Raw genomic sequence first — 22,537 nt, 5'->3', positions numbered from 1 at the left:
ATTGTTTTTCTAAAGCCAGTGAGTCACTCTGAAGAAAGTCAGAACCTTGCCTGCCCGTACCAAGAAACCTTTTTTGTCCAAACCTTTCCTTAAGATCCAAATAAGTTCTGTGAATTTTTTTCACTCTTGTTGTATGCCCCTGACCATCTGCCTCCGATCCAGCAGCAACTGTACCAAAATCTCCCAAGAGGCATTCTTAAGATGTGACCAGAAATATCTCAAAAGTAAAACACCACCCACCCCCTGAGAGGCTTCCTGCATGGCGTTGCAGGCTGAAGCTTGGGTTAAACATCCAGATTTTGAATTGAATCTGAGCCTCTAATGGGTCTCCCACTGCTGTTCATGAGACCATAGCAGGTTGTAATTATGAGCTAAAAATCACATTTTAATTACTTTTTCTGACCTATGCTACTAATGCTTTAAATATGGAAACTAACAATTCCAGGTTTCACTATTGATGCACAATTTCCTGAGTTTCTTAACATGGACAGTGAAATTAGCCTGATCAGTGTCACAGGTTATTTTTGTGTCTTAGAAAGGTTGCTATTGCCATTTAAGAAAATTCACAGTACAACTTCTATTTGGTCTTTTAGATTCTGTAAAAATCCTAACCTGTAAAACCTGAATTTTGCCCTAAATTTGATGATGAAATCCAGGTCCAGGAAAGAAGGTGGTGAGGAGATTCAGATTCCCTGGCAATTAAAATTTCTTTTGGTTTTCCTTTGACTACAATTCCTTTGACTAAATGGCATGGGATTTGCCTGGAGTTGTGGCCTCTGAGATGTTTACTTCAGGGGATAAGATTGTCTTTACCTCTCTCTTCCAGGCTGTTAAAAGTGCTTGCCTCAGAATGCTGCTGCCTTTGCCAACATTGGCATCCATCTCTGCTGTCAATAGAAGAGATTGAAAGCAAAGTGTGCCTTAATAGGGCAACTGAGGCCGGGGAAGGTAGTCAAGAAACAGAGGCCAAAGTGAAGCACACATGCTTCATGCCACAAAAGAGTTAATGTGAACTTCATCTCTAGGGCTTTCTTTGCCACTGGTGAAGGAGGGTTGCATGTTTGTCAAGTGTAAACTAGATTTTTGAGGTCTTTTCCCTTCCACAATAAAAGTTGGTGCTCTTCAGAGGAATTTTGTGAGTTCTTTCCAGTGATGCAGAGGAATAGATGGCTTTTCACAGGACAGTGATGGCAGCTGGGGAGTATGGATGTCTGTGGGAGTCCCAAGCCTGCCCCTTCTGGCTCCCCCCCCCCCCCCCAACCCATTCATTTGTAAGAAAATCTCCTTTCCAAGTCACGTTAAAGGCAGGTCATTATGGGTTGGTGGGGTTCTTACCTTCCCTATCACCTGAGAATGATCAGCAGCTGCATGGGGACAAGCTCCAAGGCAGCCCCTATCACTTTTTGCTGAGACTTGAAAAATATTGTGGCAATGTACTGTTTTTATATTTTCAGATTGAGAAAATCATGAGCTCCATCGGCGAAGGCATTGACTTTTCTCAGGAACAGCAGAGGATCTCAGGTATTGTGCTCATCTATTGTATTGTATACAAAGCCTGACATAATGACGCATCCCTTCTTGTGAACAGCTTTCTCAGCCTGCTTGTGCACGCAGAAGAGAAAATGAAGGAGAGGATAAGGTTCAGAAATCCTATTTCATAGCTTCTTTGGGTGGCAGTATCCGCAGCTGTCGGTGTCCTGGTTTTGGGGGCCTATCTACTTTTCATGTGAGAAATCTCCTTCACCCCGGCCATTGGATGGTGAGAGGGAGGGTTGCAGAGATGGTAACCACAGCCCTAGCAGGAAGGTGAGCCTTGGCTTATCCTCACTCTGACTGCCTAATTTAAGACTAGAGTTGACAGTCTTCAAAGAAAGCGCTGTCTGTCTCAGGTTGAGGTTGGCTGTTGTAGATGTGTTGCCTCAGAAGAAATGAGAGGCCGTGAGTTAAGCAGAGGTTTTTATATGGATCTCTGGAGGACGTTATCAACTCTTGCAATTCTGTTAGTCTCACAGCATTTCAGTGTTTTTCAAGCCTCCGCTCCTGCAGTCAGGTGATACCATCAGAATCTCCGCTTTCAATTAAAAAAAAGGTTTCTAGTGCTTTGTGGTATGAGAGAGATTGAAAACCAGAGGGTGGATAAAAATAACCCCAAACTTATTTATTTAAACAAAATCTCATGTGGAGTGGTCTCCTCTCCACCCCATACATCAGAAGTGCAAATTGCAAAGTTCTATCCACTGCGTACGTAAAATACTTGGGTGGAATAGTACTGTAGTAGTAAGTTGGGGCAGGCACATAGTTTGTTTGGCGTAGTTAGTGGAGTCAAGATCTTGAGATAATACAGCAACTCAAAGAGCACTCTGCTTCTCTGTCCAAGAAGCAGTGGAGGATTGGTGGACAAAGCTGCACAACCATTGCGTGGCTCTTAGCATACGAAAGAGACCCTAATTTCCTTGCCCAGCTGTATCTGGAGATGCTTGTAAGCAGAGGCTGGGGACTTGAGGAAAGACCAGCCCTCCCCAAATCTATTTAATCTGCAGCTGGAGATTGTTTTTAAAGGGCTCCAACCAGAGACTGAAACCCTTTGATTTCCACTTCTTCCAGTTGTTGCTGGTCTCAGCATATTCTCTGAGGAAATCAAAACAGTTAGATTTACTGCTCTGTCCTGCCTTTCAAAATGCTTCTCTCATTCTTTCGTTCTCCTGTGTTGATTGGTGGGCAATACTGTAATTTTCTTCCTAAGCAGTTAGTTATTTAGACATGGAGCAGCGCTGCATTTGTCCTCCAGCAAGTTTTGCATCCTCTACAACAGTCCTGCTTCTTCCCTTGGCCCTTTGTATTAAAATATATTGATAGAATGACCACTTAGTTACCCAGTTTACCCTCCATCTTTTCTTTTCTGATAACTGGGCATCCAATCTGTGGTCTTTGGAGGTAAATGGAACACTTTAAATAGTCCAGCACCCATTCGTCTATAGCTGCCTTTGACTATTTTTTTTGCAAGGTTAGTTCTTTTTAACATTTGGTGGACGTGGATGGGAATTCTTTATTCAAAGCTGCTGTACCTAAATGCTGACCATAATTGGAACCTTCCCATGTATGCAACCAAAAAAACCCCTTTCTATACTTTGGGAAAGAAAGCCAGGAGTTGCTGCCATATCATGTTAGTTTTTAGGCTTAAGGCTCAAGCTAGCTTATAGGCAGACGGCTGCTCTCTCTCCCTTTCTCAGTCCTTCAATTAATTTGTTAACAGTGAGTTCTCTCTGGGGTCTAGGGCAGAGGTTCGTTAGCCCTCTTATCTTCCAAACAGCCTTTGCTGGAAGTTGGTTTTTCATCCTCCAGTGCTTTGCTGTAGATACCTGTGGTACGCATCTACTTCTTTGAGACCGTTTTCTTCCCATTCAGTCTACCTTTCTATTCCAAGGCTGTAATTGCCCCAGACAGGGCTGGGAGAACCATTATTTTGCACAGAGGGAGCTAAACTGGCACACTTACTCCTTGAGTGCACCACTGTCTGCACCAGTGTATGCCAATGATGGCACACATGTCTAGACACTAAATTATTACTATTCCAACCCAATAGTGATTTAGTATTATGGAGAGAAGTCCTATGCTGTGACCAGGAGGCATTTTCACTCTTGTGCTTCCAGCCTATCTGCTGCTTCTGAGGTGTTAATTTGTGAGACCTTCCTCCTTGTAGTATATAGACGTAACACAATCCCTCTAGACGGAAGAAATATCAATCTCTTAAATAAGATTAAGGTGAGGAAAAATGTGTGTTTGGGCTCTCAAGACTGCTAAACAAGGTTCTCTTTTGCTCTAAAGAACTCTGCTATAGTTTGATTTCACTTCCTGGCAATTGCTCAGTCCATTCTCTCCCCTCCCCACCCCTCCCGTGCCGAAGCATGGAAATTTGTCAATGCCAATTTAGAGTTGAGTAAGAAAACACATTCTTTGTTCCATAGAGGTTCATTTTTAGGCTTTTAGGTCTCACGCTTTTTCTCTCTCAATCTTGTAATCTTACTTACCAAAAATATCCAGGTTTAATGCAGAAATTAAGGTATCATGAGTTGCCTTTAAATTCATATTCCCAGCTCTGTCAGTAGGTCATCTTGTATAGTGTGGCAGTCAGCTATGTAAGGAAGTATCTAAAGTCTGTTTCCAGTCCTGTGTGGCTTGTTTCAGCACCCACATTTCCTAAAACGAACTTCCTTATCTTCTTCACTTTGGAGTCAGTCTCTTATGGGCTTTTGCAAATATTCCACAGATTAAATCTATAAATAACATTTCTAAATGCCTTGGAGTAGAAGCCCTTGAACAAAGCCTACATAAGTCTCTGTCTTCAAAGGATGGAGTATCCTTTTCAGGCTTTCCGGATGCCAGTCCAGCTCTCCCTCCTGGGAGGTCAATGAAAAGGCATTGATGCTCGAACATAAAGATCCACTCTGCCTCAGGGTTGCACTAAAATTAGCAGCTACGAAGCTTGTGATGTGAAATGATTATATAGACAGAGGCCAGGGATGCATCCAATTTTGATGCATGTCAAGGTTCTAAATCAGATAAAATTCAGTAACTTTCTTCTTCTGTCTCTTAATACAGTGTAATAGTTCACCTGGGTGCTCCCATGTCTTTCAAGGATGTTACTCCACCAGTTTGCCTCCAGAAATTAGACATGTTGGATTGTCATTTTATCTAACTCCTGAATTGTGCATTTTGGCCTCCCCTGCCTGGGCTTCCACGGAATAAATGGGACACTCATTGGTGCCAAGATTCCTCCTCTGCCTCTCGGTCAATTGTATTTCCTCAAACAACGTAGGTATTGGAGAAAGGTGCCACCAGGCATGTTCACCAACTATGACTGAGGGCTAGCTGCTCTGATGCTTTTGTGATGGGGAGCATATAAAAAGCTTGGTAAAGTGTTCCATTGTCACATACAGCAGACTATTTATTATGTACGAGACATCTCTAATACAGCACCAAATCTTCTATCTGTGGAAAAGGGTCACAGACAAGGAGAACATCCATGGGCACCATAATCAGCCCTCATAAGTATGACCCATAAATAGTAGTTATGACCAAATTATTCATCTTAGGTCTTCAGACAAGAACTGTTCATCAGCATTTGGCAATTACGCCAGCTTTCACACAAAAACCTGTTAAGGGCTCAAAAGCTAACTACTCTTTTTGTAGAGAATCCTGATGTGTACACTTTTTTGAAGGGTGGTGTTTGTGTGGGAGAGGGGTACATGATAAAGAAAGACAAAGGAAATCTGTAGTAAGATGAGGCCTGAGGATTTCCCCACATTGTTCACAACTCTGTGTCTCCTGTTCTCAGGACTCCATGGCAACATTGATCTTTCTGGACAATTCTCCCTCTGGAGCGTGTCAGTGCTGCCCCATAGTTTGGCTGGCCTGGAGCCACACTTAACTCTTCTCCACTTTCAAGGTTTGGTTTCATCCTGGAAATGAATTTTTTGTTAATTATCCTTTTTACTTTGACAGTTGCAGGCAGTTCTCAGAGACCCATTGTTCATGCATCTCTCAGAAGGGAGTTTGTATCCGGCAATCATTTGGTGCAGAGGGAGAGAACTGTCTGGCTTCATGTGCCTTTTGAAATTGAGTCATCTGATGGTGAAATGCAATGTCCAAAACTTCAGGAACTGGACTCTGATGTACTTCACTACCTCTTGGGGTTGTCCAGTATGACTCAAGGATTTTTTAAAATTAAGTATAGCAGGAAATACCTGCTTATGATGAAACCAGCTAGGCTGTCGCATAGTCTCTCAAAAGAAGTCATGCAAGCCCCATCACTTGACATGTTTTAAAACAGCTAGTTTGCAAAGTGGTTCCCTTCATCATTGATTGTGGTGCTTTATGCAGTATTTAGCTAGTAAGCTTTTTCTTATGTTAATTTGGCAACTTAAAACGTAGGCCAGGATTTCCTATCTCAGAGGCACCTTATCCTTTTGGTTGGGATTTCAGACTTCTCCTTTGATGGAAGAACGATTCCCTTGCATCTCGGTCCTCCCTGAAAGTGTGCGTGTAATAAGTGCTTTATGGGGAGAATTTGGGATGATGCCAATTGCTGGCCAGCATGTATAATGCAGTGGCCATGGCCTCTTCTCATACGTTTGATGCTTTGTAGGCTGCGCCTGGCAGACTCCCCAATTTGTCCAAAGATCGGCTTCAGTGACACAGTTTCTTTGATGTCAGTCAGATTCAGGAGCAGCAAGGGAGGGAAAATAATAGTGCTGCTTATCTCCAACAGAACCTAAGCAGACTTCCTTATGGCAGAAACTTTCCCCTGTATTACGCCCTAAATGTTTGTTCCCTTCTCTGTGCCTTGAACCAGGAGTAGCCAAAGGGAGGGCTAGTGACAGCTTCTATTTGCCTCCGCTCTGGTGTGCTGGAGTAGCGACACTTGAGAAAGCCAGGGGGACTTCACAGTGAGAAATCTTGCCTTCTTAAATTTTTCAAACCCAAAGTGCTGCATTTAAAGTGCTTCAGTGGAACAGCATCTCGTCTTCGATAAGATGCTAATATGTGTCTGTGCCCATAGTGCACGTCTGCCATACTAATCCTTAACTTATTGCAGTTTACTTCTTGCATTTTGCGTTGGCAAGGAACTACCCATCGTGTGTTCTCAGTGGGAGTCTATCTTGTGTCTGCCGTAGATCCTTTGCTTATTGATTAGGACTTACCTCTCCAGTCAAATACATCCAATTTCAACACATAGACACTGAGGAGCTATTTTTGGTCCAATCCAATGGTGACCAGTTAGCATCTTCCTTTGTGACAGCCCCCCCTACACAGGACTGTTTGTAGCCATAGCAGTATTTGATTGACATCATTAATGAAGAGGCCTGATGAGAGTGATTTCATTTTTGCTTCAGCTATTGTGCAGGGAGAGCTTGGTAAAATGGACACTTGTTTTTCAGAAATGGGCTGACATGCAGCTGCTTTGTTCCTAAACCATACACTTTTCTATAGGCTGTGCTTTATTACAGGTTTCCTTTATGTCCTCCATGTAGAGCAGCTGCTCTTGAGACACATGGAGAGTGGCAGCATTTTTTTCCAGTAGTCACTTTCCTCTTTTTTCTCCCCTTTCCTTCTTTTCCCTCCCACCCCCAAAAATGACTTAGTCGCTGGCACCTGCAGAATGTATTGCCATCCTCTTCCTGTCAGGAAGCATGTGCGCTGCTACGTTACAAGTGCTGAGGGTAGAGCTATAGCTTTGCTTCTCTCAGTATACCTGCTGAGCTGTACTCACGATACAAGTCTTCTCACCTGTGCAGAGACCATGGCAAGGTGCCCTGATTTTTTCACCTCTCCCACAGCAGATGCCATTTGGGGAGGGTATCTGTAGTCAGACCTCTGAGTTTTGCAGCCTTGGATACAAAGCAAGTTTGCCCTGCTCAGTGAGTTGCTGTTGAACAAGTCTGTTCTGAGCCCCTGCTTTATCAAGTGCATTACTGTACTTATCTGACTCATTTTGAAGAAAGATCTAGTCCAACAGGAAGGACAGATAGGCTAGTGCCCTAACCACTGCACTAAGACTTGAGAGACCTGGGTTCAAATCTCTACTATACCACAGACTTCCTATGTGACCTAGTGCCAGTCACTTAGCCTCTCTGCCTCCGTTCCCCAGCTGTAAAATGGGGTTGATAGGCCTGCCTTGCCTCATGAAGGTGTTGTGAGGAATACATTTGAGACGCATGCGGATACTAAGGTAACTAAATGGCCCCCATTACCCAAGAGAGAGGTGGCTTTCTCTTTTTTGTAGTATTTGGGCTAGAATTTATTGTTCAGTCAACGGGTCAGACTTCTGATTTCCCAGTGTGGTTTACGGATGATGACCTATTCTGTCCAACCTACTTCTTGGCTGGATCCCAAGGGTGGCATGTCGTAGACTACGGGACAAACCCTTCTGTCCAGTTGAAGTGTATTCATTGACCTATATCTGCAAGTGCTTTTCAATGGCTTGGATGATCAAGAAATCCCATCTCTTAAAGGGCAATCTATTCTCCACCTCAACTCCATCTTAAAGTGGTTTTTTGGCCTGGGAACAAAAAGCTTTGTATTCCTTAACGATTTAGCCTGCAGTCTGTATCCCTGTAGAAGCTGGTGTGTGTTGTGCAGTCTCTCTCATTTGTTATTTCAGCAGTCTACTTTTGATCATTTCTTTTGCACAAGACTTTGCCTTCCCATATGTTGAAAAATGTCAGGAGCTGGGTGTTGAGGTGGGAATGGCTTCCTTGATGGAAACTCAACCTTCTCCACTGCAGCTTCCTGCCCACAGTGGCTCTGGCTGCTGGCAGTGGGAGGCGAGACCTTTATGATGCCTGCTGGTTTACAGCAAGTCGTCAGGCAGTGTTTCTCTCTCCAGGCCAGAGGAGGTGAGTGGTCTCTGCACAATCAATAGCCTGCTGTAGGTGGGAGGCTTAGTGAGCTGGACAGGGAATGCATTTGGGACTCTGAGAGTCAACTGTGCAATTAAGTGGAGACATAAGCTTGAAATATGGATGGTATTTCACTGGACAAAGAGGGAGGCTGATTAGTGTTCTGTATTTGACTAATCAGTTTTAATCCCAGTAATGCTCAACCCTAGCTATATTGTCTGCATCTGAGAGAACTAATGGCCAATTTATTTAGACCTCTTTGCCCATATGTCCTGTTCAATGTGCTTGATCTGATTTATAGCCCACCTTGAGAGATTTAAGGATCTTTTGCTAATGGTCTGGCCCTTCAGACCCCTGGTCCATCCTTCTTTCAGTGACAATAGTTGTGCTGGTTTAAATTTGGCCCTCCTACCTGTTCATCTGACATCTGAACTGTACTGTCTGACTGCAGTCATGACTAAGAGTCCAGCTTGTGATTTTTTTTTTTTCCCTGCAACCTTATAACATGAATCAGTCCTGTCTTCCAATCTAGACAATCCCTGTTGAACCCCAGGCATAAGTACAGACTATACTAAGGTCATTACTTGGGGCTTGGACCATGTCTTCCTCTGCGTGGTGTCAAGCACATTGTCAGCACTTAAATAACAATTGCCATGTGCTATTACACAGGAACTCTTTCCATAACTGCACCCTTCTGGGGGCTCACTCAGCCCTAAAATCTTTACACTTTTTAAAAGCTTGTTGCATTACCTGGGAAAATGATTACACAATAAGTGGAATTTAATTGCGTGGTCCTGCTTTTTTGTTAAGGTTCCTAAAGAGAAAATGTCATCAGAAATATAAGTAGTCTATCTACTCTTGTTTTGTATAGCTGAAAATCAGGCCAGACTCTTAGCAGAAATTATAGCCCCGCATATAATTTTATCAGGCTTGGGGGTGCTGGTGGAGCAAGTTAGATTTAGGACTTGGACTCTTTTCACCTTCTCTTTAAACTGAAGTTGTGGTCAGACTTTTGTTACATCTGTGGCCCAAGAGAGCAATGAAGGGGGTTAATTTACTCTTCTCCCCCTTATAATATGCAGACATAAATTATTCAAAGGCCATCTTAAGCCTCTCTAAATAATGCTGGCAGACTTTAGATGTTTGATCTTTGGGATTCCCCCCTCCCCCCCTCTCGCTTGATGTTAAAGACACAAAATCCACCCCTCCCCACCCTCCTCACCAGTTTTTGCTGGCATCTCAGTAGTTTCAGGATTTTACTGTCACTCCAGATTTTTCCCTGTTAAAGGCAGAGATGTTTGCAAATATACCAAAGGCTGAGTAAATATTTTTAAAAGTCAAAGGAAGGATCTGACAAAGCCTCTGACCCCCTCACTGATGTCTGACCCCCTCCAGACACATTTGTGTTAGGGCAGTAGGCAATTTTTGCACCTTGCTCCTGATATATAAATTCTGAGCAAACTGCAAATCACTTCAAACTATCAAAGCAAACCTGTAACATTTTGTTTGAAAACCAAACCACCAAACCAAAACCAAATTCATCATTGAGTAAACGTTGAAAAGTCGGCAAATTGGACATGAGCATTATAAAGCCGCTGTCTCCTTCCCCCCCCTCTCCTGCTCTCCCTTGGCTGCTTCTGTATTGAAGTCTGATCAGTGCTGGTAGTTAGAGGGAAATGCAGGGAGGGGTGGGAGAGGCAGCGTAAGAGCAAGAGACAGGACTGAGAGTGGAACAGCAAGCGTGGAGCTCACTGCCTTGAGACAAAGCATTCTGCTGCAGCTCTCTGCAAAGCTACAGAACCACAGCTGTCTGGCTGCTTAACAGACCAGAAATGAATTGATAGTAGGGAAGGATGGAGTCCCTGGGCAAGCAGGAGCCTGCTGCTTAAATTCCAGGGTTAGATGCTGTCCCTCTGCACGGACTGCATTAGGCAAGGGAGATGGAAACCTTTCTTGAGCTCTGCATCTCTGGTGCTGCAGTGTGCCCTGAAAAGGCTGGCCAGTTCTGTCAAACGTATTGACCACGGTTTGTTTAGCAGAGGAGCTCTCCTGTGGACCAGCGCGGCAGCGGGATCCCTGACTCCAAGATCTTTCAGATAACACAGTGAGCTCTGCGTTGTGCAGGCTGCGGATGGGAAGGATGTCTTAGAATGTGCAGAATGACTTCAGTTGATGAGAAGGTTCAAAGCAAGAAACCCCGGTTCCCTGGTCATCTTTATTTTGCGTGTGCTCTTGAAAGACCAATGTGCTAGGAAGCCGGAGAAATTCTGCATGTCTTGCATATCAAATCTTCGGAGTGGGATGCAAAGGTCGTCTCTGAACTTTCCTTTTCTTGGCATATCTAATGTCTCGAGTTTCGCTAGAGGAAAGTAACGAGTTACTGGACTCTCTTCTCAGGGTGGGGGAACAGAGTTTGTCCATGTGGTTGCTGTAGGGCATTTGAAGAATGAGTTTCTCATTTATCAAGCCGCTGAAAGAGGTGCCGGGGCATGTCGTGGATTTGAGCTGCTGCAGGAAGAGGGGGGCGTGTGCGTGTGTATATTCAGTTTCCTTTTTATTTTGGCTTGGTTATGGAGCAAGGAACTGAAATGCCTCCTTCCCCAGAACTGCTTTCCATCTGACTGAGGGCCTCTGACAGCAGCACCTGCATTTAGATAAGAGAAATGAAAGAAGGGCAAATCCAAGCCTGTGTGGAACACCTGGCAGGACGGAATGCATTGGGTGGAAAATGTGCTGATTCCTCTTTCTCTCTCACTCTTACCCAGTGCTGCAGTGTAGTTAGTCGCTCCGGTCTAGGATGTTGAATCTGGTCCCCAGCCCAGTCCAGTCAAAGCAGCCAGCCGGGATGTGGTGCCTCTGGATAGGTGGTAAAATAACAATGCCAGGACTCATAAACCCAGGCTCGCTGTCACTCATGCCTCTGCTCCTCGTAACAAAGTAACAGGGAGGATCCATTACCATGGTTTGCCTGTTTCGGGACTGTTTGGGGAAAAAAAGTATAAACTCTTCCTTTCTTCTGCTGCAGTTTGTGTGCTTTATTTCTGTCTTGCATGTCTTCCTGCGGACAGCTGTTCTCTAGTCTGGCTGCTGCTACTGCTTTTCTGAAAGTCCGTCATGTCTGTTTGTCTCTCTCAGCTGCATAAAGATGTATTTTCTCCCTAGCTGCTTTATGCCTCCAGTATTAATGGCCCTTCTTGCTGGCCCGGTGTGCAGAGTAGTGCATCTGAAGTTGCATGGACGAAAGAACCCATGCGGCTGTATGTATTTGTGAGCGCTTTCTCTCCATTGTCGTGCGCCTGCACTTCTGACTGGGAATGCCTTGGGGTGAAAGTTTTGCTGCCCCCTGAGATGAGACAAGGATTTGATCAGCATCCCCGTGGGGGCTGGGCTTCGCTCGTGTGCCTGGCAAGAAACATGCGTAAGCCCAGAAAGCCATGCATGTGATGCCATGGTCCCAAAATGGTTCTAAACAGCTTACTCTTGCAGCAGGTTTTTGAGAATAACTGGGATACAAATTAAAGCCTCAGTCCGTGGAAGCACCAGGAGCTTATTGTCCATGGGCTGTGTGCGCAAGAGGAGTTGTCTACCATCTGACTTGTACCGTGGTCATAGTTTGGCTTCTTTACGGTAGTGACTATGATGTGGCAATGCCATCTGTCTTCCTCAGAGTGCCGCTGCTACCGACTTAACAGTTTTTCCCTTTTCAAGCGTCTGCCGATTCCTCTCTCATCAGGTTCACGGATGCTGGAGCAGAGCGTCGGGGAGTGGCTGGAGTCCATCGGCCTGCAGCAGTATGAGAGTAAGCTGCTTTTGAACGGCTTTGATGATGTCCGCTTCCTGGTAAGTAGCTGTGTGGGATTTTGGCCACGTTTTTTCCCAGCGTCCATGAAGTTGTTACAGGGATCTGTGTAACCTGTAGCAAGCTGGACCTATGTTCTGTACCAAGAAGCCTTGGGTTCTGTGGCCCTCCAGTGACTCAGGCTGCTGGAGATTCTGCAGCAGCCTCAATGGATAAATGAAGGAAACATGGAGGGTTACCCTGGATTATTCATTTTCATATTTAATTGCAGCTAAATCACATTCACCTGCACTCATCAGCAGTAGGGAAGCTATTCCATGCGTAAGGGGGCGGCATAACAGACCACTTTGGATAAGTGGCTTTACAGAAGAAGCAGCAGCTGATAGCACTGACACACAAGGTATCTCCTCACTTCCATGTGGAAAGGGTATCTATCCCCCTCTTCCCAGATCCTGGGGAAAACCCTAAGGCTGACTGACTGGTATATTGTGTTCAGTTGAATCAGAGCCTCCAGCTTTCTCCAGACAGATGCTAAGACTTTTGACTGAGAGGAGATGCTTTAAGAAAACGTTTTGTGCCTCCCCATTTGGCAAGCTCTCAGGGAGGTCAGGAGTCTAATCTCTGGACCTCGTACAACTCCAAGTTGGACCAGGGTCTGTCTGTCCTGTGCTTGTAGAATTCCACTCAACATTAAGTGTAATTAAAAAAACCAACCAAACAAAATAATCTATTTTGAAATAAAGGCAACAGAATAGTGTTAACCTGCTGGTTGTATGTCTGGGTTCCCGGTCGGAGCATTGTATTGCGTGTTACAGGGAAGCTTGAACTAAGGATGCATTTACAACAAGCAACCCCCAGTGGAAAACTTGAAAAATATCCCTAAGGTTTCCAGTGGCTTTGGTTAGCCTTTAAAGATGAACCTCTAACAGGCAACCAGTCTTTTTAGGTGGACTCTTAAAGGTAAACTGCAAAGAGGAGAAATCTTTTGATTATTTCCTTTTGTGGCCTAGAGAGTTGTCCTCAAAGTGGATTCCAAAAAGTGTTTTCTGCTTAGCTCTCAGAAATATCCAGTCTTGGCTTCTCTGCCTTTGCTGGATGACTGGAAAATCAGGGTCAAATAATTTTGTATTGCCATTGTGCCTATGAGCCCTAGTCATGGGCCCAGATCCCTTTGCAAAAAGATAGTTCCTGTGCCAAAGAGCTTAAAATCTAAGTAGTGACCTCCCATGCTGCTGTCTTTCCCAGGGCATGCTGGGAGAGGATGTTGTCACCCCCATCCTGTTGGCATTATTAAACCTTGTTAGTGCGATTTAAGTACGTTTTAAGAGTTGAAGAGGGAAGTGAAGCCAAATCAAAATCTATGGAGTGTGACAAGAACTGCAGCTCGGGCTTCAGTCCCCTTTGTCACTATCCCACTGCAGCCTACCTGTGAAATCATCCAAGTCAGGACATGATGGTTCTTATGTTAAGAAAGGGGGAAGGGGAAAGAGCAGACAATAACTGGATGTTGAAAGTGAAATAAAGGGCATAACACAACTTTCCTTGCTTTGCAGTTCATCTTTAAATCACCTGTATATCTAAGGTTACAATTGCCACATCCAGTGTGTGGTGCTATGGCATTCAATGCATGGCTAATGCTAATGTAACATTAGTGTTAATGCCTCCATTCTGTACTAAGTGGAAGCGTTCTCATGGAGATTGAACTCACTCCTTGTAACCACAGGGTTCTGGTCTGCTCTTGATTTGATTAAGAGAAATGCAGCAGCTTGCTGGTGAGGGTGTTCCAAGGGGAACTGTGGACCGTTAAAGACGACAAGTACAATAATGTATTTGCAAATGGAGGACTTCCAAAATGGTGCACACTGCTCACGAAGTCATTAGGGCTAGTTCAGGATTCTGTCACTGAGAGGGAGTTGCTGGTGCTCTCAGAACGGCTTTGGTGCACATGAAAGTGATGTACAATACGGCTGTGCTAGATTACTATAGTGAGTTTGACAAAGGTGGATTCCAAAGCACCGCGTGAGAGAATTAATCTGTGGGTCTGAGTGAAGCCTTTCACCCACTTGTGAGCCTGGAACACAGCAGCCATTCAGTGCTGCATGGGCTACTTTGGGAGCTGAGGGGGAGAGGCGGGGACCTTCCCTGTGGTTTCAATTGGAGTGTGTAGTGAGGCAGAAGATCATTATCTGGTTGGACTGTAGCCTGGACAACAGGAGAAACAATCCTTTGAATGTCATGGGGCCTGGAAGGTACGTGTGTGCTCTGAAAAAAGACTGTAAATATAGCACTCCTACCGTGCAGATCTGCTCCCTGGGTGTAACAGGCAGATCTCTTTGCTTCTGTGGCAAATGACCTTTTCATTCCCTTTGCCTCCGGTTAGCTCTGCAGAGCCAGTGCAGCTCTAAGATGGTGCAGGATTTTACTGTAGCTCACACATCTTCAACAGAGCATCTGCAGTGGCCACAGGTGACTGTCTCTCCCGGTGGACATTTATCTCAGCCCCTCCTGTGTAGGTCTCTTTCTATAACCATAGATTCCCCCTTGTCTTTAGCATCTTTCCTTTTTTCCCTGTGTAGGATGCCACCTGTATTTGCCTTGCTGTGAAGCTTTATGAAGATTATAATGAGTGTTTTTCATTAATTTTATTCTGACTTTTTCATGCTGCTTGGCTATCCTGTCTAAATGAAACCCTCCCATCATATGCTCTCTGCAGTACCTTGGACAGTTCCACCAGGCACTAGTGTGTAGATCCCAGAATTATCAGCCTGTGCCATTTTCACCAGGACTGTGTGGGCTGAGGAAGCTACGCATCCATTAACCTTTCAGCTACCTGAAGCACTGTGTGCTCCAGTGTTTCAGATAGTGTTCATATTAGCGGAGTGTCTAGTGGTGAGAACTGGGTTGGGGCTCAGTAGGTTCTGTCCAAAGAGTTGACATTGTTTTTGTATGAGATGGGGCAACTTGATTGACTTCTGTGCTGCTTTACTCATATGTAAAATGGGGATAATACATACCTCCTGCGGGCCATAAGACTTAATGTTCTTGCAGTCCTGTGGTGATAGCCTCTCTGCACTTCCTTCTTTTGTTGTTGCTAATGCCTTGTGTGGTTGCTCTGGAGGTGGTAATTTGGTCCCCACTTCAGATCATTTGATGGTGGTTTGACTTTTGTGAAATGGGTGGCTGAGCTTCAGTCCAGTCCCTAGTGCACAGGTGTCTCCATCCCCAAAAAACTGCTACCACGTGTGGCACTACTTGACACTTCGGTACTGCCCTCTGTACAGAGAGTAAATGAGTGGGCATGGAAGTGAACTACTGTCTTGTCCCCTGGAGGCAATCCCTTGATGTCAGGGTTGGGACACATGACAGGAAACACTTACTGCCCCTGTACGTGTCTTGAATGACTAGAGCCCTTAGTTCTCTTCAACTCTGCCCAGCATAAGGTAGCAAAGAATCTAATTAAACCCTTGCTCCTGGTGTTTCCTCTCTGGTGCTCATCCCTTGTCACCAGTGAGCAATTAATGGTATCCATGTTTGGGCTGGGTTTCCTTTCCTTTGAAGACTGGAGCCTGAAGTGGTATAGTAAGCACAGTAGGAATGTACAGTTCGTAAAACTCTTCTACACTTCTTCCTTTTTGTTTTCCTGGTGCTTGTTCATAGGGCAAAGCCATCAGGTGCTGTACGTATGAGGGACCAGTTATTTAGAAGCGTTTTTCAGTGATGGATTTGCACTAAATCAGATGAACTATCAAAATGATTGTAGATGTTACTTTTTGAAAGCCTAGTTAATGCAGTGGATTTCTCAAAGATTTTCTGATGGGTTTGTTAGCATCCACAGATTCAAGCTGTACACGACTCTTCTGTTTGACTGAACATTTCCTTTATTAACCCACCTAATTTTTCAGCTCTAATGCAGAGAGTTTCCAACTGAAGAATAATTTTTTCCCCTGGAGTTCTTAAACAGTTTTTATGTGAGGATTAATTCTGATTAGAGCCTCATAAGTGAGCCTCAAAGTATTCAATATAAAGAATGCTGGGTAATGGTTTGCAAATTGCCAGATGGGCTATCAGGCCAATTAAGTTTTAGTAACAAAAATTAAAAAGTTGGCATCTTTTGATATTGAAATGTTCTTGCTGTTTATATTAGATGCTGCATCACATTATCCAAAGTAGATCATGTTGCAGTTTCATTTTCAGTATGCGAAGAATGTTTCCCTGGATGCCTTAATCCCCAGGTGTCCCATTTGTGAGCAAATAACAGGCTCTCAGACATTGGGTAGGCAAGAAAGCGTCACAAGAACAAACAGTTACATATGTAACCGCTGCCTGTCTGTAGTATGGTGACAGCATCCCAGAGCATCTATGTAGTTTAATTTCCCTATGAAGACTGTTCAGTTTACAGCCCTGGTTTAAAAGAAACTTCAAAGAGATACAGTATGTGTTGTGGTTTTGTTAAGTGTAACTGCACACAGGTGACAGGAAGTAAATCCTGTGTGCGCTTATACAATTTCCTTTGGTGGTGTTACTTCATTTGAGTAAAATTAATCTGTCAAACATTACAGTACAGATATGAGAACACAAAGCTGTTTCAATGCATTCTGGTGCAAGGAAAATAATTTGCAGTAAGTTCAATGAACCTTGCGTGGAGTTGAGGGAGAAGGGTTATCCAACAGAGTTCGTTACCCATGACGGTAAGATTACCTAGTCACTGTGAATGGCTTCCCATGGGAAGAATGAGTATAAATAAAACTCAGTAAGGTCACTTCAGGAAATTCGGCGCTCCTAAATGTCACAACTGTGCAGTTAAGAAAGAGGGTCTCAGGATACCTCAGGCTGTGATCTCATATGCTAGTAGCATTGGCTGGGTCAGTACTTGAATGGGAGTTCTTCAGGGAAAATCCAGGTAGTGCAGGAGATGGCATCTCAGTAGGTGACACCTTTCCCTCTAAATCTGTACTGAACCAGCACTCCCTGTGGTGGTGGCAGTCACAGTGCTGTTACAGGGGCCATTTTTTGAAGAAGATGCAAAACCAGGGTCCTGAAAACCTTGGGCTGCTAAAACTCCTGTAATGCTTTTTCATAAGAGCAGTTGTCCTAGTCATATTCCACTTTGGGTAATTACTGTTACTTAAAATTTTCACTGCACTTTTGGTTGTTTTAGGTATTTTTAATTTTCCATCCTAAACCACCGTGCAGCATTGTTCAACATCTGCTTTGCTCTAGAGATGGGTGCAATGATCCCTGAATATGTAGCATGTAAAGCATTTTGGGAAGAAAGATGTTCCATAAACGTAATAGATTTATTAGATTAGAGGTGACTAATCTAATCTGGGAAGGCAGGAGCGCTCAGGGGGTTGGGATTGTGCTTGTTCCTGGAGTTTCCAAGAATAGCAACTCACGCTGCTTTCACAAGACCCAGAGGTCAGTTAGGTGACCCACAGCTGGCCTCCCTCTCTGGTCTGCAGATGTACAATCAGCCCTATTGCTGCAGTCTAGTAACAGCTGTGTGAAAATAACATCTCCTCCTGCAGTATGGTGGAGAATCTGTGTGCGCAGAAAGGAGGTGATCAGCTAGTCTGAGAGTCGGCACGGTTTCCCCTCTCAGGGTCTGCTTATGCATTTTAATGAGTGGTGTTGAAAACCAAAGGAGTCTTTGAAGATCTTTTTCCCCAGATTTATTATGCAGAGACAACAGTTTGAGATATAAACTGTAATGAGAGCCATGAACCTTTTATATGTGTTCCAATAAAAAGGAAAGATGGAGTCCATTTGAGTGATAAGCTGTGATGCTCTGCAAGTGAGGCGCGGAGATTTCTCCCAGTGGCTCTGCTTTGGCTTAGGAATGGAAAGCTTCTGCTTATAGCCTTGCAGAACCAGGGCTTTCCAAGTCAGGAGATTGGCTTCTGCCACTGCTCCGTCCTGTTTTGGAGTGAAATGGTGAAAAATGACGTTGGCTGCATAGGATTATAGCAGCTCTCACCTGAGCACATTCAGTGAGTCCGGAAGGAAAGGGGTTTTCCCAGAGGAACACTGACTTCTTGGGGGATTGATTATTTATTGATTTTTTTTTCCATAAACAGGCAAGTACAAAAGAATAAATGACTTGCAGCTTGTATGTTTCTAAATATTGCATGCTTTTTGAGTTCTCCAGCAGAATTATGCAGTTTTGCATCTTGTCAAACCTGCAAGATCAGACAATACATGAGACAGAACATGTTAAGATGGGGGTAATGGTAATAAAATAGAAGACAAACCTGAACAGGGAGATGTATGCAATGTTGCAGCTATATTGGTGGATATTGCCAGGATATTAGAGAGAGAGAGAGAGAGAAGGTATCCTTAAATTCCTGGGTGAATTGTGGTGTGGCATCTCATCTTTGAGTTCTTTATAGTAGTGTGGTGTCAGAGTTGTCCGTTGGTCTGATTAACATAGTCAACACAGTTGAGGACTATGATGGCATCCCCTTTGTCTGCTGGTTTGATCACTACCAGGAGTTTAAGGATATTATCAAATATTTCCCCAAACAACTTCAAGAGAAATTCTACAAACTCATTCCCCATGAACCCGCCTCAGGGGACCACCTGCCTGTTTCCCAAGGTACACAAACAAGGGAACCCCAGCAGACCCATCATATCTGGCCTCGGCACCCTTACTGAAGGAACTCCCCAAACCCCACAACATTAATAACAACCCTCAGAACACCATCCTTGCAACCCTGGATGTCCCTTTCCTATCCACCCACATCTCTCGTAATGATGGCATAGCTGCCTGCCTCAAATATTTACAAGACAATGGACAACCCTGAGATCTCCACCCAAAACACTTCACCAAACTTAGCCGTTTCCATCTTTTCCCATAACAATTTTACATTCAACAAAAACACTTTGTTCAAACCATGGGAACAGCCAGGGGTACTAGGATGGCTTCTCAATATGCCAACCTCTTCATGGGCCACTTTGAAGAACTATTTCTGGACAAATGCACCACCAAACCAGTGATATACCTGAGATACATCAATGATGATTTCATCCTCTGGACAATCTACTTAAACTCCCTCATAGATTTCCACTGCACCTTCAACAACCATTACATTTTCTGGAACACTCCCACACTAGCATCAATTTCCTGGACACCATGATCAGCCTCAGCAATGGAGCCCTACAGATAACGCTATATGAGATACCCACAGATCACCATAGATCCAACTAACCACCCCCAACAGCAAGAAATCTGTTACCTACAGCCAAGCACTCATATACCACAGAATGTGCTCAGAGGAGAAAGTCTGGATATATACTTTAATATACTCAAAACCGCCTTCACCAAACAAGGACACACCACCAGAATAGATCACATCGTGGAACGGCCCACCCAAATATCCTGAGAGAACCTGCTTCAATACAGAAATAAAACCGCTCCGACCACACACTCCTAGTTGTCACCTACCACCCCACACTGGAACCCCATTTGGGGTATCCTCAAACTACAACCCAAACTTGATGGCGACTCCATCCTGAAAGAAATCTTTCCTGACCCCCCTCTTCTGGCCTTCAAACAACCTCTCCAAGCTCATCATCAGAAGCAAGCTCCCCACAGACCAGAACACTCAAACTTAAAGTGGCACCAGGCCCTGTCAGAACAACAGATACATTGGGCTTCTCCCTCCCCGTTGCTTCTGGATGTGCCACCCTGCACTGCCTCTAGGCATTATGCTGTAGGAGCAAGGTGAGTTCTTAACCCACTTTGGGGGGAGGAGGTTGGGCAGTGGCTTCCAGCGGCAGGACTTTGGGAGCCTGACCATGCGGCACGGGGTTTGGTCTGTGAGTGCTGACCCCTGGCTCTGCGGGGTGACAGGGTGCTTACCTCTCAGCTCCGGCGATGCAGTCCTGGGCTCCGGCACCCAACTCCGGGCTTGGGCCCCGCGGTGGCAGGCATTGGCCCTGGCCGCATGGCAACAGGCTCCGACTCTGGCCACCCGGTTCCTGCCCCGACCTTCGGGCTCTGGCCCCAGGCACTGATCTCAGCTGTACAGCATCAGGTGCCCACCTCGAGCTCACCGTCCACTCCCATTGACCCTGGCTCCGGCTGTTTCCCGGCCCCACATCCCTCCAGGGCTTAATAGATCCTGGGAGGTGCTGAGAAAAGTGATCTTAACAAACATGCAAGTATCCTTTTTCACAGCAGACTTACTAGCTACCTGGGTGGCTGTGAAAAGTGATACTTGTATGTTTAATATCACTTGTCACAGCCTCCCAGATTGCTCCTAAGTGTCATGTGGAAAGTGATATTTACAAACAGACATACCACTTTTCAGAGCATTTTTATTACTGAGTCTGTACGGAAAAAACCTTACATAAATAACTTACAATGATTTGGATGTGTATATATGCATATTTATTTGTTTCCTAAGGTTAATTGTGTATTTTAGGAAAAAGTGTCAGTGGGGCCACCAGAAAATTTTGTTGAGAACCCCTGTCCTAGGGAGTGTTCTTATAATAACTCTATTTCAATAATTGTGTGAACAATGCTGTAAAAGATGTTCACTGATGATTCATCCTATCGCTCTTCAGCATGAGTCATTTAGTCCAAGGGGAAGGCCTTCCCTCCATCACCTCCTCCCTAACCACTCAGGATGCCCTTTATGCTGCATTTCTGGCTTGGGGAAGGTGAATTGTGACACTGAACTTTTCCTTTTAGCATAGGACTTTGATTTGGTGAGCAGCTTGCTTTACTAGGAAAGGGGGTTTTTTTGTTTGTTTTTTTTTAAATATAATTGCTGTTGCCTTGATTTCTAGCCCGCTGGAATTTTCCTTAGAGAGAAAATAAGGTGGTTTTTTTTTTTAATTTGGGTGATGGGTAAATCCAACCTAATTGCAGTTGTTAGTGGAGCGTAACTCAGTTGTATCCTGCTGACCTTGCCCTTGCAAATGTAGTTTTGCAAATAAGAGAGAATGCCAGGCAGAACTGTATGCCAAGCAACCTTCTTATTATAGTACTAATGAACCAGACGCATGAGCATACCCAACAGATCACGATTTCCCACACTGAATTCCAAATGGAAGAACTCAGCTGCTGCCTGCACTCAAGCTGTGGCCTCATCCTAGATTTGGGGAGCCAGGTAGTGGGCCATATGATAAAACCCATAGAAATTAAGGGTGGGAGAGCCCCTGGTGGTTCATTCACCATTAAATAGTGTGGCTAGATTTAAAGAGCCAGACAACTGTTTTTGACCCATAATTGTAGCTATGCTAGGGAATAATCAAATCTCATGCTTCAGGGTCAAACTAATCAGAGGGCAGGAAGGAATCTTCACCTCCTTAACCTTCATATCTAGCATTGCGCAGTTAGCCAGGTCTCTTACATTTCTCAGGGGAAAGAAAAAGCCTTTAAAATACCTGAAGCACTAAGTATTTGCTGCTAGACAGCTTGACAGGCTAACTGTCTGAGCCAATGGGGCACATCTCTCATTCCCTGGTCATTGTACATTAATACTGTGACTGAATGTTTTGCAGTGCAGCTATATTAGGATCTCATGAAGAAAGGTAGCTGAATGGAATGCAGATTTTTTTTTTATTTTATTTTTTTTTTGCTCAGGCCTGGATTCTTGGAGAATGTGTGCAAAGCACCTAACGGTGATTCAATGAGACAGTGTCAGAAACAGAAATCTGTTCTTCTCATGTGGTGCCTTGGGCTCCTATGACTTCATTTTTTAATTGGAGGGAAGTAGTAGAAATTTGAGGGCATTAAAGAACAGGGTATTCGCAAATAATTTAGCGTTCTGACATTAATTTGACTAAATGTAATTTAGTGTCAAGTCAGATTAGCCTGCAGTGATCTTCATTACAGATGCGCTGTCGTCTTTTCCTGTTTTTCTCTCTCATGTATGTGTGAGCAGAATTCAAAACTGAGGCACTGGCTTGCTGTGAGCAGAGCTGAAATGCCGACTTACTGAATATATCTGCTGGGCTATAGTCACTTTGGAATGCACGTTCCAGGCAGCACTATTTGGAGAGGGCACTTGCTGCCGTTGAGAGAGGGTGGGATAAACTAAGAGCTGGTTTGTACAGAACAACCTCTCTTTCGCTCTGAGAATCAGCGTACGTGGGTGCTAGAAGACAAGGGTACTATCCTCCCTTCCGCCTGAGATCAGCAGGCATCACTTCTGGAGTATGACCACACCCTGACATCCTGAATCTGAATTCCAGATCTGCTTTGCATGCTGAGCTCACACATCTCCCCAGCTCAGCATGCACCCCACTTGGCAGCTGTCAGCTGTTTAAACTTACTCTGAGAGGCTCCCTGACCTAAAGTGTTTTATGTATTTGTTACGTAGCTTGTCAT

General features: G+C 44.5%; 1 protein-coding gene across 4 annotated transcripts in view; it reads left to right on the top strand.

The window, feature by feature from the left end:
• ANKS1A (ankyrin repeat and sterile alpha motif domain containing 1A) overlaps positions 1–22,537 on the top strand; it is a 148,157-nt gene that overhangs the window by 90,155 nt on the left and 35,465 nt on the right. For all 4 annotated transcript variants that reach the window (XM_067531551.1, XM_067531549.1, XM_067531548.1 and 1 more), the window contains exons 15-16: positions 1,455–1,521; positions 12,133–12,239. In XM_067531551.1, the coding sequence (XP_067387652.1) occupies positions 1,455–1,521; positions 12,133–12,239 (174 nt within the window). The remainder of the gene's footprint in view (positions 1–1,454; positions 1,522–12,132; positions 12,240–22,537) is intronic.

The sequence above is a fragment of the Emydura macquarii genome, unplaced genomic scaffold (genome assembly GCF_026122565.2).
Source record: "Emydura macquarii macquarii isolate MOO-44397 ecotype Brisbane River unplaced genomic scaffold, CSIRO-AGI_Emac_v2 contig_3220, whole genome shotgun sequence".
NCBI lineage: Eukaryota > Metazoa > Chordata > Testudines > Chelidae > Emydura > Emydura macquarii.
The sequence above is the reverse complement of the archived record's forward strand: the minus strand, read 5'-3'. Positions and strand labels throughout refer to the sequence as shown.